A 19,773-nucleotide genomic window follows, 5' to 3' on the forward strand; every position below is an offset into this window, starting at 1 on the left:
GAGTAGCAAAGGACTCCTCCCAATGTGAAGGGCGGTGGTTATTGGCAGAAGTGTGAGCCATGACCGGATCCTTGGGGGATACCAACCGTGACAATGGAGCGAATGAATGTGCGATGGCCAAACGCATCAACTAAACCTCTTTTACCCCAGTTCTGTTTGTTGCATAATTGGACGAAATACCTCATATCTTACGTCTATGAAGATTCTCATCCATCCAGGCCATGATATACAGGATCCAGTAGGATTAAGTCTACAAAAACATTTCACCACTCATCTAAGTGGCTTCTTCAGATCAAATGACTGGTAGGGAATTTCCCAGCATTTATACCCTTAAGGGTAGTACAGGCTGTTTAGATGGGGGGGGGGGGGGGGATATTGGTGAGTATGGACTATTGGGTCAGTACGTTCCTAGATATGCTCCATGACAGTACACTGAGCCCCACATGCACTGCCATCTTACGGGGGTCTGGTTGTGGCCCCATCATCTCCATTCTATAGATAAAATAGTGCAACTACTTCAGCGGCAGGAGGCTCCAATCAATTAAAAGACGTGATTGGATCAGTACATTAATAACAACCCCCCCCAACATAGTATCATCGCATTGTCGCCATTTGCCATTAACCCTTTAAGTGCCAAGGGACGTAGATTCTACGTCCCAGGTACCAAGGGACCAAAGTGCCATGGGACGTAGAATCTACGTCCAATGGCACTGTCGGGTTTACAAGCGCTGCGCTCGCTTTTAAAGCAGCGCAGCGCTTGTAAACCCCTCAGATCCCCCTAGGCAACGAGCAGAGTAAGACATACTCACCGATCCGGTCCCCCAGCCGCACCGATCGGTCGCTCCAGCCAATGACAGCAGTGGGCACGCGTTGATGACATGTCCACTGCTGTCCCTTTAAATAGCGCCGCCTACTGTCGGCTCCCTCACTCCTGCTGCGCACGTTGGACCGGATGGAGCTCCCCTGCTGCCTTCCTGCTGGATTGATCGCCCCTGATCGCCTCTGATCGCCTGCCTGCCTTGGGTAAGCTGAACTACAACTCTCTACCACTGTTTATTTTGCTTATTTCTATCTCAACTGTCTAAAAATTTTTTTTTTTTTTTCAATTTTTTCTTCTATCTTTGTCATTATTACACTTTTGTACACATACACACTTATTTACAACTTTCCCAAGCACACACAGACACTCACACACACACTTACACTTACACTTTTTTTTTTTTTTTTTATCTTTCTTTTCTTTTCTTTCTTTCTTTGCTTTCTTTGGCAGTCTTTTTTTTTTACTAAAACTTTATTTCTGATCTTGCTCTATAATTATCTGATTTATTTGGTTGCATTTTAGTGTTTTTTTGGCATTTTCATAATTGATTTCTGTTTTTGAATTATTCTATTGCACTGTAACTTTTTTATTGCTATTGGGTGCTGAATTTGCAGTGACGTTGGTGGATCCAGGGCTCTGACCACCAATTTCATTGCAATTATTGTTCTTCTGTTGGTTTAGGTGGTTTTATTGGATTTTACTGATTTTATGGTGTTTTATCTTTGCATTGTTCTTTGTGTGTTTAGTGCCCCCAAAAAGGTTGCTTTTGCAGTGACATTGGTGGATCCAGGGCTCTTACCGATTTCATTGCAACTATTGTTCTTTGATTGCTTTTAGTGGTTTTATTCCATTTTAACTTCATTTGATTTCAGTTGTTCTAGAAAGGTCCAGAGGTGCTAAGATTGTTCTGGTAGTTTCTATTGCCAAGGGTTAGGCTGATGCCACACATGGCGTAGGGCTGATTTTTTCAGCAAGTGGAAAAACGCTTGCCGAAAATTCAGCCCTACGCTTGCTACTTGTGCCTGCACCCGAATGAATGGGATACGCTCGGGTGCAGGCACATGTAGCCGATATACGCATGAAAACGCGAGACTTTGCATTCTCACGCGTTTTCATGCGTATATCGGCTACATGTGCCTGCACCCGAGCGTATCCCATTCATTCGGGTGCAGGCAAAAAAAAAGGGGTGCATAGAGTGCAGCCCCAATATTATGCATTTTCAGGTTTGGTGGCCATGTACTTATGCGCAACCAGACATAGGTATCGTTTTATTCAGGGGAACTTGCAGATTGATGGTTAGTAAGTTTTTGGTAGTTGCCATGGAGATTTTGGGGAGAAATCTAGGTTTTTTTATCTGGTTTTTCCTTGATTTCTGACCAAAATCTAGGGTTGTATCTGGTTTTTCCTTGATTTCTGACCAAAGCGCTGACTTCTGCAAGGGACTGCGGCCACAATTTTCCATGTAGAAAGAGGAGAGTGGTGTCTCTGAATAGCTGAAGGTGTGCACTTTTCAGAAATATATAGTTTGCGGGGGTTATTTCACAGGTATGGGGGTGTTTAGACTAAATAACTGCAGATAGAGCACAGCCCCCCCTTATGCATTGCCCCGGTTTGGGGGCATTTGGTGGCCACGTCTTTATGTGTACCCATACATACATATGGGGTATCGTTTTATTCAGGGGAACTTGCAGATTGAGGTTTAGTAAGTTTTTGGTAGTTGCCATGGAGATTTTGGGGAGAAATCTAGGTTTGTATCTGGTTTTTCCTTGATTTCTGACCAAAGCGCTGACTTCTGCAAGGGACTGCGGCCACAATTTTCCATGTAGAAAGAGAAGAATGGTGTCTCTGAATAGCTGAAGGTGTGCACTTTTCGTAAATATATAGATTGTGGGGGTTATTTCACAGGTAGGGGTGGTTAACACTGAAAAACTGCAGGTAGTGCACATAGAGCGCAGCCCCCAAAATTTCAACTGAAATTGCCCTTATGCATTGCCCCTGTTTTGGGGCATTTGGTGGCCACGTCTTTACGTGCACCCATACATATGGGGTATCGTTTTATTCAGGGGAACTTGCAAATTGAGGTTTAGTAAGTTTTTGGTAGTTGCCATGGAGATTTTGGGGAGAAATCTAGGTTTTTTATCTGGTTTTTCCTTGATTTCTGACCAAAGCGCTGACTTCTGCAAGGGACTGCGACCACAATTTTTCATGTAGAAAGAGGAGAGTGGCGTCTCTGAATAGCTGAAGGTGTGCACTTTTCAGAAATATATAGTTTGCGGGGGTTATTTCACAGGTATGGGGGTGTTTAGACTAAATAACTGCAGGTAGAGCACATAGAGCACAGCCCCCCCTTATGCATTGCCCCGGTTTGGGGCATTTGGTGGCCACGTCTTTATGTGTACCCATACATATGGGGTATCGTTTTATTCAGGGGAACTTGCAGATTGAGGTTTAGTAAGTTTTTGGTAGTTGCCATGGAGATTTTGGGGAGAAATCTAGGTTTTTATCTGGTTTTTCCTTGATTTCTGACCAAAGCGCTGACTTCTGCAAGGGACTGCGGCCACAATTTTCCATGTAGAAAGAGAAGAATGGTGTCTCTGAATAGCTGAAGGTGTGCACTTTTCGTAAATATATAGATTGTGGGGGTTATCTCACAGGTAGGGGGGGTTAACACTGAAAAACTGCAGGTAGTGCACATAGAGCGCAGCCCCCAAAATTTCAACTGAAATTGCCCTTATGCATTGCCCCTGTTTTGGGGCATTTGGTGGCCACGTCTTTATGTGCACCCATACATATGGGGTATCGTTTTATTCAGGGGAACTTGCAGATTGATGTTTAGTAAGTTTTTGGTAGTTGCCATGGAGATTTTGGGGAGAAATCTAGGTTTTTATCTGGTTTTTCCTTGATTTCTAACCAAAGCGCTGACTTCTGCAAGGGACTGCGGCCACAATTTTCCATGTAGAAAGAGAAGAATGGTGTCTCTGAATAGCTGAAGGTGTGCACTTTTCGTAAATATATAGATTGTGGGGGTTATCTCACAGGTAGGGGAGGTTAACACTGAAAAACTGCAGGTAGTGCACATAGAGCGCAGCCCCCAAAATTTCAACTGAAATTGCCCTTATGCATTGCCCCTGTTTTGGGGCATTTGGTGGCCACGTCTTTATGTGCACCCATACATATGGGGTATCGTTTTATTCAGGGGAACTTGCAGATTGATGTTTAGTAAGTTTTTGGTAGTTGCCATGGAGATTTTGGGGAGAAATCCTAGGTTTTTATCTGGTTTTTCCTTGATTTCTGACCAAAATCTAGGGTTGTATCTGGTTTTTCCTTGATTTCTGACCAAAGCGCTGACTTCTGCAAGGGACTGCGGCCACAATTTTCCATGTAGAAAGAGAAGAATGGTGTCTCTGAATAGCTGAAGGTGTGCACTTTCGTAAATATATAGATTGTGGGGGTTATCTCACAGGTAGGGGGGGTTATCACTGAAAAACTGCAGGTAGTGCACATAGAGCGCAGCCTCCAAAATTTCAACTGAAATTGCCCTTATGCATTGCCCCTGTTTTGGGGCATTTGGTGGCCACGTCTTTATGTGCACCCATACATATAGGGTATCGTTTTATTCAGGGGAACTTGCAGATTGATGGTTAGTAAGTTTTTGGTAGTTGCCATGGAGATTTTGGGGAGAAATCTAGGTTTGTATCTAGTTTTTCCTTGATTTCTGACCAAAGCGCTAACTTCTGCAAGGGACTGCGGCCACAATTTTCCATGTAGAAAGAGAAGAGTGGTGTCTCTGAATAGCTGAAGGTGTGCACTTTTCGGAAATATATAGATTGTGGGGGTTTTCTCACAGGTAGGGGGGGTTATCAATGAAAAACTGCAGGTAGTGCACATAGAGCGCAGCCCCCAAAATTTCAACTGAAATTGCCCTTATGCATTGCCCCTGTTTTGGGGCATTTGGTGGCCACGTCTTTATGTGCACCCATACATATGGGGTATCGTTTTATTCAGGGGAACTTGCAGATCGATGTTTAGTAAGTTTTTGGTAGTTGCCATGGAGATTTTGGGGAGAAATCTAGGTTTTTTATCTGGTTTTTCCTTGATTTCTGACCAAAGCGCTTACTTCTGCAAGGGACTGCGGCCACAATTTTCCATGTAGAAAGAGAAGAGTGGTGTCTCTGAATAGCTGAAGGTGTGCACTTTTCAGAAATATATAGTTTGTGGGGGTTATTTCACAGGTAGGGGGGGTTAACACTGAAAAACTGCAGGAAGTGCACATAGAGCGCAGCCCCCACATTTTTAGCTGTAATTGCCCTTGTGCATTGCCCCTGCTTTGGAGTGTTTGGTGCCCATGTCTTTATGTGCACCCATACATATGGGGCATCATTTTATTCAGGAGGAGTTTGTCTTTCAAATATGCCTTTGTTAGAAAATTTTTATGAGATTTTTTTTTGTCAAATCCACATTTGATCATGCGTCCAAGTTTACGTTTTAGAAAAAAAAAAAATGTCATAAAAAGTTCCAAATTTCACAATGCACTGACAAAAGGTATTTGGCTTTTGAGTGAAAACTACATTGCACCTAGAAACCTGAAGGTCTGTAGTTTCTAAAGATACCAAACATGAGGGGATATTTTAGATTTACATATAAGTTATGCTGCATTAACTGTTACAAGCGCTTTTCTGCTTTGTTCTGGTGTGATATTGTACTAAGTATTGCTTTAGTTTGGGGGTTACTTCTGGACAGGAACTGTGGGGTACCACCACATATTTGGTATCGTTGGAATTGGGAGTATTAGGGCTTTTACAAACAATAAAAAAAGTGAGTAAAATTAACTTTTCTATGGAAAAAAACCTCAAAATATACAGAAATTTTTCATAATTTTATTTTTTTTTTACATATTTCACCCAAAATACACATCATATCTCCAGAAAAGTTATAAAATTTGGTATGTATGTCGAAGCCCAATTAGTGACGAAAAAAACGATATATAATTTCCCTAGTTTCGTGGAGGTTTTCCTACCAAAAAACATTGTTAAAGTGAATGAGTACAAAATGCTTAAAAAACGTCTGGCACTGGGGGGAACCGAAATGACGAATTCGGCTGGCACTTAAAGGGTTAAATTCAGACAATTCAAAACAAGGACATTGTGTATAAACATATCAACGGATATAAAACCAATTCCCAACATATCAAACACAGAATTCAATCCTTTAGTTATTTATCCAAAGATCCATTTCACCTCTTCCATTTTTAGCTTTGACTCTACACTTCCGCCTGTAATGGGACTTTTATCCTGTCAATAACTTGAATCAATAAGCAATTAATATAACCCTGTCTCTAAAATGCCCCACTATGGGGCTGTTCTGTTTGCTCCATTATATATCATTATTGTTCTTCCTCACCCTACACTGAGGGGCTCTGGTGCAAACATATTGGTTGGAGCAACATCTACAGGTCAATAAATTGGCCAGTTACCACTATCTTCTACCTCTGGCCTATCACAGAGGCTTGGGAACAGGTTACATAAGACTTGGCCACATCTCCAGCAAGACAGTAGCATCACTGGCCTGATTTCCTACATGAGACTGTTGCTTAAGGTGTATTTTCCTTAGTCCTACAGGCAGCACAGCAACCAATGGGTAAAGTCCCTGACCACCCCTGAAGTACAGGAAAAAGACACCCTGAGCAATAAATCAAAGCAAACCTATAATTACCCCACCTCCATCCCTCCATCCCCAGTGTTCTTTTTCAGCGCTGTTCCTAACTCAGTAGCTTATGACCAGATGGTTGAAGATCCAGGTACTGAGGTGTCTGATGGCCGCATGGAGGACTACCTGAGGGTAAGTTCTCCAGGGGAAGGATCCCTTAGGCCAGTGCTGTCCAACTGGCGGCCCGCGACCCCCCTCTGTGTGGCCCCCCACCTGTCTGGCTGCTTTGATGGCTTACTCTTGTGTAAGCATTAAATGGTATCAGTACTGAGATTAACTGCCCCCCTGCATGGTTCTCACCTCAGATTCAGCCTGTAATCCCCCTGTATTGTTTAAACATGTAATCCCCTGTGTTGTTCCACCTTTTAATCCCTGCATTGTTCACCCCCTGCAGTGTTCCCACCTCAGGCTCAGGCTGTAATCACCCCCATTGTTCCCCTGTTCACCCCTCAGGCTCAGGCTGTAATCACCCCCATTGTTCCCCTGTTCCCACCTCAGGCTCAGGCTGTAATCACCCCCATTGTTCCCCTGTTCCCACCTCAGGCTCAGGCTGTAATCACCCCCATTGTTCCCCTGTTCCCACCTCAGGCTCAGGCTGTAATCACCCCCATTGTTCCCCTGTTCCCACCTCAGGCTCAGGCTGTAATCACCCCCATTGTTCCCCTGTTCCCACCTCAGGCTCAGGCTGTAATCACCCACATTGTTCCCCTGTTCCCACCTCAGGCTCAGGCTGTAATCACCCCCATTGTTCCCCTGTTCCCACCTCAGGAGCAGTAGAAACCCACAAATAATCCCTGCACACTACAAAAAGAACATATACTGAGGTGGTACTGCAATTAAAAAGTTTTTTAATATATAGTTATTGTGCAGACTGTAGGAGCAGTGCCAGCATTGTGTCACTGTGTGCTGCCTGTGTGTGCCATACAGGGCAGAGAGAGTATGGCACACACAGGCAGGGTAGGGAAGGCAGAGTATGGCACACACAGGCAGCATAGGGCAGGCAGAGTATGGTACACACAGGCAGGGTAGGGCAGGCAGAGTATGGCACACACAAGCAGGGTAGGGCAGGCAGAGTATGGCACACACAGGCAGGGTAGGGCAGGCAGAGTATGGCACACACAGGCAGCATAGGGCAGGCAGAGTATGGCACACACAAGCAGGGTAGGGAAGGCAGAGTATGGCACACACAGGCAGGGTAGGGCAGGCAGAGTATGGCACACACAGGCAGGGTAGGGAAGGCAGAGTATGGCACACACAAGCAGGGTAGGGAAGGCAGAGTATGGCACACACAGGCAGGGTAGGGAAAGCAGAGTATGGCACACACAGGCAGCATAGGGCAGGCAGAGTATGGCACACACAGGCAGGGTAGGGAAGGCAGAGTATGGCACACACAGGCAGCATAGGGCAGGCAGAGTATGGCACACACAGGCAGGGTAGGGAAGGCAGAGTATGGCACACACAGGCAGGGTAGGGAAAGCAGAGTATGGCACACACAGGCAGGGTAGGGAAGGCAGAGTATGGCACACACAGGCAGGGTAGGGCAGGCAGAGTATGGCACACACAGGCAGGATAGGGAACGCAGAGTATGGCACACACAGGCAGGGTAGGGCAGGCAGAGTATGGCACACACAGGCAGGATAGGGAAGGCAGAGTATGGCACACACAGGCAGGGTAGGGAAGGTAGAGTATGGCACACACAGGCAGGGTAGGGAAGGCAGAGTATGGCACACACAGGCAGGGTAGGGCAGGCAGAGTATGGTACACACAGGCAGGGTAGGGAAGGCAGAGTATGGCACACGCAGGCAGGGTAGGGAAGGCAGAGTATGGCACACACAGGCAGGGTAGGGAAGGCAGAGTATGGCACACGCAGGCAGGGTAGGGAAGGCAGAGTATGGCACACACAGGCAGGGTAGGGAAGGCAGAGTATGGCACACGCAGGCAGGGTAGGGCAGGCAGAGTATGGCACACACAGGCAGGATAAGGAAGGCAGAGTATGGCACACGCAGGCAGGGTAGGGAAGGCAGAGTATGGCAGGTATTTGCTGTACTACAACCATTAATATGGGTATGGTCATGTGATAACATGGGTGTGGTTTCAAGTGGGTGCGGTTTCAAAAAGGGGAGTGGTCAACACTGGTTTCCATTATCGGCCCTCTATCACGTAGGTCGGAATAATTCCGACCCTCGGTACCACAGAAGATGGACAGCACTGCCTTAGGCTGTTCCCTAACTGTGTCGCAGTCCTCAGTGAGTCTCCCACGTTGCAGGAGGTGCATGTAGATGAAGACATCACTAATGGCGGTGGTAGAGGCGCAAGGGGAGAACCGGAGCCATGAACCGGGTCCCTTTCTAGAGCAGCAGCGATGGGGTTAGGTTTTATTATGTTATGTTTGATTTTTGCTTATCTTTTGGTAGGTGGCTGAAGGTAAAAGAAAAGGAAAAATAAACACAATATCTGCTCTGGCTGTGAGCAGCCACTTTCCGAAGATTGGCCTTCATCACATTGTCACTCATGCGCTATCCCCAACCCAGACAAATCAGAAGAGTTTATATTATGGTTTAAAGAGATGATCCCTTGATGCTTTGAAAAGGTCCAAGCCTGTACCTCTACAGTCTAAGCCCTTCAGTGAATCAGATTCTGAAGCAGGAGAAATAAATTCACCATCATCTGAAGCTTCTTCTTCTTCGTCAGCTGAGCAGAAAGAAGACGTATATCCATTTGCTATTAAAAAGATGCCCAGACTTACTAATGAGGTCAGGAAATCGTTTCCCCAAAACCTTCAAAACAGGAATCTACTGATAAACCTTCTCCTCCTTTCTTTTCCGAGAAGAAACAGTTCTGATTTCCAGTTCATGATTCATGAACATTTTTTTGCGGATGAATGAAAAAATCCGGGGAGAAAAACTGAAATGAGCAAAAGATTTAAACAAATGTTTCCTTTCGAGTCCTCTGATGTGGCTGACTGGGAAGATCCCCCTAAAGTGGATACTTCAGTTGCCAGGTTGTCTAGGCATACAACTGTACCAGTGGAAGGGTCCGCCTTGATAGATCTGATGGATAAGAGAGTGAATGTGCCCATAGTGCAGGCGCCAATGTTTGTAAACCATCATTAGCTGCCATTTCGGTATTAAGATTGTTACAGGTTTGGGTGAATGCCCCAGAAGAAGACATAGATGAGGGAACTTCAAGGGATGTTCTCCTGGATATGTCATATCCTATTAGGTTGGCTACAGATTTTTTGTGCAATGTGGCAGTGGACTCTTTCAAGTTGGGAGCTAGAACTATGTCTCTGTCTATTTCCGGTAGAAGAGCACTATGGCTTAAGGCTTGGTCGGCGGATTTGGCTTATGCCAATGCCATTTGAACTGGGGAAGCTGTTTGGATCTGTCTTGGATAAACTTATTGAGAGTTTGGCAACAGGGAAAGGGAAGGTTCTCCCTCAAGATAAACCGAAAGTCCGGAGAAAACGCTTTTTCCGTCCTTTTTCAAGAAGAGCTTCCCCACAGTCTTCTAGATCAAGAAGATTTTTCAGAGACAGGGACATGGGAGACAAGTTACGCAACAAACCCTTCAAGTGCAGATTTGCCTCTAAAGAAAAAGGACTCCAACGAGAGAAAGTCACCTGATTCTGACGCCAGAATCCAAAAGGAGGTCGTCGGAAGACTGACTTTCTTTCTTCCGATTTGGCAAGCAGCAACCTCAGATTGTTCCGTGATAAAGAAAAGTTACTTCATACAATTTCAAAGAACTCCAGTTTACAGGTTTTGTGTCACAAGATGAAGTGGAAACAACTGGAAACAAGAAGCTCTGATGGAAGCAGCTAATCAGTTCCTTTCTGTGAAGGTTTTAGAACCGGTTCCTCAGGAAGAGGAGAAAAGGGGTATCAATTCAACTATCTTTTTGGTTCCCAAGCCAAACTGAAGCTTCCGGCTGGGGGTGGATCTGACGTTTCTGAACCAGGAAAGAGAGGTTCCAAATTGAGACCATCAAATCAGCGATCAATATTCTTCATAAAGGAGAACTTTTAGTGACTATAGACTTAATAGATACTTATTTACACGTTCCCATTCACCCCGAGTGTATATGGCAGGTAAGGTTCCCCACTTCAAGTTCAGGGCTCTCTGCCATTGCGGATAGTGTATTAGTGGGTTTTTTGGGGATTTTAGCGATTTAATTGCATTTCACATTGTTCTTTGTTACTTGTCTTCTCCATGGACATTTTTGGGGCCAATTCACTAAAGGGCGTTAAACCATAAAGTGTTCAAAAGTGTTTGTTAATTAAGTACCGAATTATCAAAAAATTTCACATGTGTTACTACTCATATCGCATGCGCTAAAATCTCAATTATCGCAAAGCGTTATGTCCATAATTATCCAATAGAAATAGTCCTTACGCATAATTCACAGACATATTTGAAGCATTAAAAGCATGACATATGGCGATAATCAGTGCTAATATTAACCCCTACTAGGAGTGGGCGGTACTCCAAAAACATTGCGGCTCGTGAGCGTTTGGGAAGACAACATGGAGTTTGCGGTGGGATTTTTGTTGGATTGGGAAGAAGAGGATCAAGTCTGTGTTGGCCCCAGAGTGATGCAGCCGCCAGTTTTCAGGGAAATGGGCATTTTCAGAACGGCAGTTCTCAGAAAGTAATGTGGGTAATAGCGAGCCCTACTATTGTGCGCTATGAAATAACTCATAAATATGTCGCATGCTTTAAAATAAGCTTAAAAATATGTCATCGCCAGATAAATAACGACAATAGAATCACTTCTTCATTCAGACAAGTGGCCTTTTTGCGAATCGATCGTTAATTCTCCAAATATAAGAAGTGATAATATTTTTAGCGCATACTTGTTTTTTCGGCCTTTAGTGAGTCGGCCCCTTTGTCTGCTGTATATCAGTTTGGCTTCCTCTGTACCCCACATAGTTTGGTAAATCTATGCATATTGGGCATCAAACTGTTCAGTAGACCCATGGCGTTCCTATTTAGAATGTTTTATGTTCATACGTTACAAAATGTGGGGGTACATAATGGGGTAAAATGCAAGCTTTGTGACAATTTTCAGAAATGTCATAAAAACCGTTCTGTTTAGCATAGCTTTGTAGTTTAGTAGTTTGCAGTAGAAAGTTGTATTTACCCATTTTTGTTTTGTTAGAATGTGTACTTTCCCAAAATATATGGTTTTCTATTGTCTCTGTACTGTTAGGGGTCTTATGGCACATAATGCACATACCCATAGCTTATATAGCAGCGTATGCACTTTCTATGCACTAACGTCCTTATGGGGTCTCTAAATGCCAGATACATAGGTGATCCTATGCACAATGGGCATCAAACTGTTCAGCGGACCCTTGGCTTTCATATTTAGGGTGTGTTTTCTTGGTACCTAATGTTATGTGGGAGATAAGGTGCTTGAAATTGGAAGGTTTGATGCGATTTTCAGGTATTTCATCAAAACCGGCAATTTTGGGAAAGCACTGCGACTCTGTAGTTTGGAGTAGAAAGACATGGGTGCCCATTTTGAATTCACCCGAATGTGTACATTCCAAAAATATATGGTTTTGGGGGTCAATGTATTTTTTGTGTTTTTACCCCCAAAAAAATTCAGTAAATGTGTTTTTAGTAGCAAAAGAAATCTCCGGGGCAATTTGTATGTACTAACTTCCTTTTGGGGTCTCTAAATTCCAGATACTTTCGTAACCCTATGCACAATGGGCATCAAACTGTTCAGTGGACCCTTGGCTTTCATATTTAGGGTGTGTTTTCTTGGTACCTAATGTTATGTGGGAGATATGGTGCTTGAAAGTGGAAGCTCTGAGGTGATTTTTTAGAATTTTCATAATTTTTAATAGAAACTGTTAAATTCAGTAAAGCATTGCCGTTTGGTACTTAGGAGTTGGAAGATATAGTTACCCATTTTGGATTCGGCAGAATGTGTACTTTTCAAAAATATATGGTTTCCTGGGGTAAACCTAATGTTCCAGGATTTTTGGCTTTGGAATCTAAAGTATGCCGTATTCTGCTGTAATGCTTTGAAAATTTAGTTATTTACTGCTGGGAGTTTGTGATCTACAGAAGTCAGAAATCTCAATAAAACTATACATATCAGGTATTGGCACGTTCGGGAGACATGAGGCTTTCCAAATCAGTTGTATTTTTGTCCATAAAATAAAATATGTTTCTGGTATAAATCCCTTTATCATGAACAATATAAATTTTTCTTTTTGTATTTCAAGCTCTAAATCTTGTCCAGAAGTGGAAATACACAAAAACTCAGGCAGATTGGAAAGCTCAGGTTCTCCTGAAAAAAAAGATCTACAGTTTGCCTACCTAAACTTAACCCCCCCCCCAGTAAATGCCCCAAAAATAAGAGAGCACTGAATGTTTACCTCAGTAATCACTTAATATTTAAAATTAAAGACTGAATAAGGGTTAATTTCAAAAAAGCATTAACATGTAAATGTATTGTAAAGCTGTTTTGATATGAGCGAAATCTAAATTAAAAGTAATTATAGAGTAAAAGCTTTATACAATATCTGCTGTTATTTCAGAATTACAGTATCTGATCCACTTCTAATGAGGACTCGTTATCAGATTCCCCCAAGGGCTGCTAATTACCCCAAACCCCCGAGTCTCCTGGAGATTTCCCAGTAGGTTTCCCAGCTGTGGGGGTTACTGGCACCGGGTAATAAAAGGAGATCTGTTCTTCCCTGCCAAGTCAGTATCTGGGGCGGTTCTGGTAGGTGCAAATCAGTAGAATATTCCCCCAAAGAACATCTTTCCTGTAAAGTGATTTGATTGGAAAGAAATGGTTGGGATTGTGTTAGCAAAATGGCAGGAGAAATGCAGAGCAGGTTACACATTGGGAGAAGCTCATGGGGGCATCTTCCTATGGTTCCACAGTATCTGGGGCGGTTCTGGTAGGGGCAAATCAGTAGAATATTCCCCCAAGAACATCTTTCCTGTAAAGTGATTTGATTGGAAAGAAATGGTTGGGATTGTGTTAGCAAAATGGCAGGAGAAATGCAGAGCAGGTTACACATTGGGAGAAGCTCATGGGGGCATCTTCCTATGGTTCCACAGTATCTGGGGCGGTTCTGGTAGGGGCAAATCAGTAGAATATTCCCCCAAGAACATCTTTCCTGTAAAGTGATTTGATTGGAAAGAAATGGTTGGGATTGTGTTAGCAAAATGGCAGGAGAAATGCAGAGCAGGTTACACATTGGGAGAAGCTCATGGGGGCATCTTCCTATGGTTCCACAGTATCTGGGGCGGTTCTGGTAGGTGCAAATCAGCTGAGTAGAATATTCCCAAGAACATCTTCCTCTGGTTCCCATTTCATGATGCCCCACTACACTAAATCCCTGGAAGAAACTGAAGGTATCGGGGTTGCTCCCCATCTCACCATTTATGACTGAAGAAAGATTTTGGTTGGTCTCTCGCTATGGGCTGCTCTCCCTACAAGCAGTAGTCATGTTTATGGGGTAATATTAAAGAAGACTAAGGGGCAGGTTTATGTTGCTACTAAAAGCTCCAGCAATCACAGATCTGCCCCTAAATCAGAAGACTATATAAATGTAGGGGCCCAGGTTGCAGCACTTTATACTCCCGCAGTTGTGCATCAGTAGATCTGGGACAGAACCATGAACATTGTGCCCGTTTCAGTAATTGGGACTGTGGGTAGAAATGTTCTGCAGAACCAGGTTCCACGGGGCGGAAATGTATGGCTGGAATGGCCAATGGCTGCCATACTATTGCTCCATGCTGTGCAGAGACATCTCAGGGCCCCTCACCACCCCAAGGCAACCAAATCAATGCCGCCACCCCCCCCCCCCCCCCGCACTTGTTTTTTTGTTTCAGAGAGGGTCGAGGGGGCCGCATCGCCACACAAGCATGAAAAATGTTCCTTGGGGGTAACTAATTAAGGCTGTTATTGGGTATTGGGCAGCCCCTATGGGGACTGGCAGCCTACAGGGGGCTCTGTTTGGCAGTACCCATGGGCTTTATGCCTCCATGTTAGAAATTCAATAATGAAGACCTACTTTGAGGCTCCTGGGAGCAACAGCAAGGGGGTAAAGAGTAACATGTTCCCCCTTCCCTGCCAATAAAGCGCATGTTTATAGTTGCCCAATGGGTTTGTACCTGCCAGAGGTTTCATTTCATACTCACACAATGGCTATTGCCACTTGCCTTCAGGGAGATCGTGGCCCCAGGGCCGCCTGAGGTGACCTTTCTGATGCTGCCCCCCTTGTCCCCCCACACTAAACTTCTCAGTAATGAAGGGGGCCAAGGTGGAGTTGCACCGCTATTGCTCTTTTTGCCACCCATGAAAACCCTCTTTCCAAAAAAAGTAAAGGTGCACCAAAACCCAAACATCTCCCTGAACCTGATCCAGACCCATATTAACCCAACTCTTAACTGATAATCAGATCCATAGTAATTCTTTGCCACAAAAGCCCCATAAAGATTAAAATACTCCAAGTGCCACAGGTATAAGTCAAGCGGCTCCTTCCATTACTACTAGGGCATTGATCCATCAGTCTGTCCAGTGGGGGCACTGGCACCATGGGGCAAGAATCTCATCTTGCCCCATGGCACTAGTGCCCCAACATACCTTCACAGGAACGTTGCTGGGGGTGGGTGGTTGTAGAAGAGAGCCGATAAGGATGGGTTGGTGGGGTGTCGGGTCAACAGTGGAGGACTTGGGCGGCAATGCTTCTTGGCCCATCTCTGCTATTCCTGTGCCCAGCTGAGTGGGATGTAGTGGTGCCCTACCTGGGGCAATAGGAGGTTTATGTGCAAAATGGTAGTTACTACCTACCTTGCTCCCATTGAGCCAGTGTGTAGCCTTAGGGGGTGCAGGGGTGGTATCTAGGGGTAGTAACTGCAGCCAATGGCTTTCCCTCATTCTTATGAACCAAAGGCAGAAGGTCAGTGCCTAATTATACATTTAAGGGGCAGTTCTTGTATCATATCAAATGTTGTAGATATTTTATTATTTTATTTTAAAACTATTTACTGTAATTATAATTATTTTTTTTTTTCATCTACAGCCATCCGTATGGGGCCACTCTGGGAGAAGGTTGGACAGATGGGTCAGTTCCCTGGCAGTAATGGAAGGAGCTGCGTGACTTATACCTGTGGGTATTTTGGTCTTTATGGGGCTTTTGTGAATTACTAGGGATCTGATTATCAACTAAGAGTTGGGTTAATATGGGTCTGGATCAGGTTCGGGCAGATGTTTGGGTTTTGGTGCACCTCTACTTTTTAGCTGCCACTTTTTTTGGAAAGAGCATTGCCCTAACCTACTAATCTGCACCGTAGGGAAAGGCTTTGTACCATGATCCCTATGCCCAGCAGCCAACACGTGGGCCACAGGTTAATCTCTGTCCTTCATGAAAAGGTTTGAGAGATCAAGTCATTGGCTTCATACTGTCCCTTGTTCTACAGAATCTCACAAGTCTCAGTGCAATGAATGAGAAGAACCAGACGTGGGTCAGTGAGATTGTTCTCTTGGGGTTTCAGAATCTCCACAACTTCAAGGTTCCCCTGTTCTCTCTGTTCCTTCTGATTTACATTCTGACAGTTTGGGAGAACGTCCTCATCATAGTGTTGGTGGCCTTCAGCCGGAACCTCCACTCCCCCATGTACTTCTTTCTCCAGCAGCTGTCCCTCTCCGATCTACTGGAGTCCTCAAATATTGTCCCCACCCTGCTCCGGTCTGTAATAAATAGAGAGGCCATCTTGTCCTTTGTTGGCTGTGTCACTCAATATTCTCTGTTTTGTGCCCCAGAAGGCTTTGAGTGTTTGCTCCTGGCAGTAATGGCCTATGACAGATATGTGGCCATCTGCATCCCCCTGAGATACACTTCTATAATGTCCCACAGGGTTTGTGTGAAAATAACATTAATGTTGTGGGCTGTTGGCTTTGGCCTTGCAGTGATTACAGTGAATCTAATAGGGACACTACAGTTCTGTGACCAAAATACCATTAACCATTTCTTCTGTGATTTGTTACCTCTTCTAGAACTTTCCTGCTCAGATACGTTCTTGGTGCAATTGGAACTAATGATCGTTACTATCCCAGTGATTATTTGCCCCTTTATACTCATCAGTGTATCATATATGTGTATTGCCCATGCAATCCTAAAGATAGTGTCCCATACCGGGAGGCAAAAAGCCTTCTCCACCTGCAGCTCCCACTTGGCCGTGGTCTCCATGTTTTATGGGACTCTCATTGCTATTTATGTGGTTCCCCCCAGAAACCAATCACAGACCACAAGTAAAGTTCTCTCTCTGTTACTGACCATAGTGATCCCTTTGTTTAACCCAATCATTTACAGCCTGAGAAATAAAGACATGAATGGGGCCCTCATAGGGGACATGAACCCCTGCTTTGCCCAATGTTCCCACAGATAATATATCACTTACAATTCAAGGCAACACTATATCTCCCAAACCTTTCTGGTGGCGTTTCTGTACAAAACCCCAACAACCTGCTTGAGTCCCACCCCCTCCCTTACTTCCATCTGAGGGCGGGGCCAGTAGAGCTGGGAGGCGCCCCTGAGAGACAGAAGTTGGGGCGCTTCTCCCCCCCAGTCCTGCCATTCCCCGCCTTCCCGCTCTGACTGCTATTCATCATGTGACTGTCTCTGTACCCACATGTAATGGTGGGCAGTCTCTCACCACTCGGCCAGACCTTTTCTATAGAATATTTCTCAACAACATTCTTTATTTAAACTATGTACAAGGGGAAAAATCATCTGGTTCTCTGGGCAACTTCCTGCACCCTTTATTAGCCAAGCTACGTAAACTGTCAGTCTGTCCAACTGTCAGTCCGCGCCGTGACCACTTCCTGTAAGAGAAGGAAGTGACACATGCAACCATCATTTCTGCCTGGATCTCTCTGCAGCTCTTACATTATGATATTTTTGAGAATCTTCATAGACATATTGCTGCTCATTTTGGGGGGAAGGACCTCCAGTAACCTCGTGGATTACAGAAACTGTCTGTGCTTTAACCTACGATGCCGATATCCGGGAATCACACCGTGCAGCCTACGTCTGGGTTCTTCACTAAAACGCCACGGGGCCACAGGGCCAAGCTGATCCTACAGAAAGCCCAGAACCAACCAGAACGGGTGAGACAGACTAACTTCTCAATTGAGGTCCTGAACCATGTTGTTAAGGAAACTCAGAAAAGTCCAGTTGCTTTAGACTTAACCCTACGGGATACTGTATATCATGGGCTGGATGATTGAGACTCTTCATAGTCAGTGTTGAGCCTTCATCCAAATGGGTTCTTCACCAGTAAGGATTTCCCCTCCATTGTGGCACCATTGTGACTGGATCTCACCTTCTCACACCTGTGGGTTCCAGCCAACACCCAACTGAATAAGTTCAATGGAACCGTTGTGATTGGATGTCTGTGACTGTAATCCCCTACCAGTGGAACTGAAGAAGCTGCTTTGATGAGCGTGAAATATTTTTAAGAATAGTCCAGTTGCTTTAGACTTAACCCTACTGGATACTGTATATCATGGGCTGGATAATTGAGACTCTTCACACCCAACTGAATAAGTTCCATGGAACCATCGTGACTGGATCTCACCTTCTCACACCTGTGGGTTCCAGCCAACACTCAAATGAATAAGTTCAACGGAACCATTGTGACTGGATCTCACCTTCTCACACCTGTGGGTTCCAGCCAACACTCAAATGAATAAGTTCAACGAAACCATTGTGACTGGATCTCACCTTCTCACACCTGTGGGTTCCAGCCAACACCCAACTGAATAAGTTAAACGGAACCGTTGTGATTGGACGTCTGGGAACTGAAGAAGCTGCTTGGATGAGTGTGAAATATTTTATGAAAAGTCCAGTTGCTTTAGACTTAACCCTACGGGATACTGTATATCATGGGCTGGATGATTGAGACTCTTCATAGTCAGTGTTGAGCCTTCATCCAAATGGGTTCTTCACCAGTAAGGATTTCCCCTCCATTGTGGCACCATTGTGACTGGATCTCACCTTCTCACACTTGTGGGTTCCAGCCAACACCCAACTGAATAAGTTCAACGAAACCGTTGTGATTGGATGTCTGTGACTGTAATTTCCTATCACTCTGTGGAACTGAAGAAGCTGCTTGGATGAGGATGAAACGTTAAGGAAACTCAGAAAGTCCAGTTGCTTTAGACTTATTTCTACTGGATAGTTGCCCCGATTTTTAAAAACCCAGTCACATCGACTAATTGCCATTTATATAATGACAGCAGATTGTACTGTGCGGGAGATTTCACATGCGGCGACTTGTATATGTGTGTATGGAATTAGTCGCCGTGGTGATTACTCGCCCCAAATGGGTTATTAAAACTCGTGGTTATCTGTTATCTACTACATAAATACGGCCCTAAAGCCCAATTGGAGCTGGAAATCCTATTGGGTTTATTTAATGGTTAAATGATTCCCTTTTCTCTGTAATAATAAAACAGTACCTGTACTTGATCCCAACTAAGATATAATTACCCCTTATTGGGGCAGAACAGCCCTATTGGGTTTATTTCATGGTTAAATGATTCCCTTTTCTCTGTAATAATAAAACAGTACCTGTACTTGATCCCAACTAAGATATAATTACCCCTTATTGGGGGCAGAACAGCCCTATTGGGTTTATTTAATGGTTAAATGATTCCCTTTTCTCTGTAATAATAAAACAGTACCTGTACTTGATCCCAACTAAGATATAATTACCCCTTATTGGGGGCAGAACAGCCCTATTGGGTTTATTTCATGGTTAAATGATTCCCTTTTCTCTGTAATAATAAAACAGTACCTGTACTTGATCCCAACTAAGATATAATTACCCCTTATTGGGACAGAACAGCCCTATTGGGTTTATTTAATGGTTAAATGATTCCCTTTTCTCTGTAATAATAAAACAGTACCTGTACTTGATCCCAACTAAGATATAATTACCCCTTATTGGGGCAGAACAGCCCTATTGGGTTTATTTCATGGTTAAATGATTCCCTTTTCTCTGTAATAATAAAACAGTACCTGTACTTGATCCCAACTAAGATATAATTACCCCTTATTGGGGGCAGAACAGCCCTATTGGGTTTATTTAATGGTTAAATGATTCCCTTTTCTCTGTAATAATAAAACAGTACCTGTACTTGATCCCAACTAAGATATAATTACCCCTTATTGGGGGCAGAACAGCCCTATTGGGTTTATTTAATGG

General features: G+C 44.2%; 1 protein-coding gene across 1 annotated transcript; it reads left to right on the forward strand.

Annotated features, from left to right (window-relative positions):
- The first annotated feature begins 15,623 nt into the window (after nucleotides 1–15,623).
- LOC101734359 (olfactory receptor 1468-like) lies at nucleotides 15,624–16,950 on the forward strand. The gene has a single exon (XM_031898396.1). The coding sequence runs from the start codon at nucleotides 16,003–16,005 to the stop codon at nucleotides 16,948–16,950; it is 948 nt and encodes a 315-aa protein (XP_031754256.1). The 5' UTR covers nucleotides 15,624–16,002.
- The last annotated feature ends 2,823 nt before the right edge of the window (nucleotides 16,951–19,773 follow it).

Source organism: Xenopus tropicalis, chromosome 3 (genome assembly GCF_000004195.4).
Source record: "Xenopus tropicalis strain Nigerian chromosome 3, UCB_Xtro_10.0, whole genome shotgun sequence".
Classification (NCBI taxonomy): domain Eukaryota; kingdom Metazoa; phylum Chordata; class Amphibia; order Anura; family Pipidae; genus Xenopus; species Xenopus tropicalis.

Bases quoted from the DNA above. Each gene is read 5' to 3' on its own strand.
- LOC101734359 (XM_031898396.1), top strand. From the start codon at position 16,003: ATGAATGAGAAGAACCAGACGTGGGTCAGTGAGATTGTTCTCTTGGGG.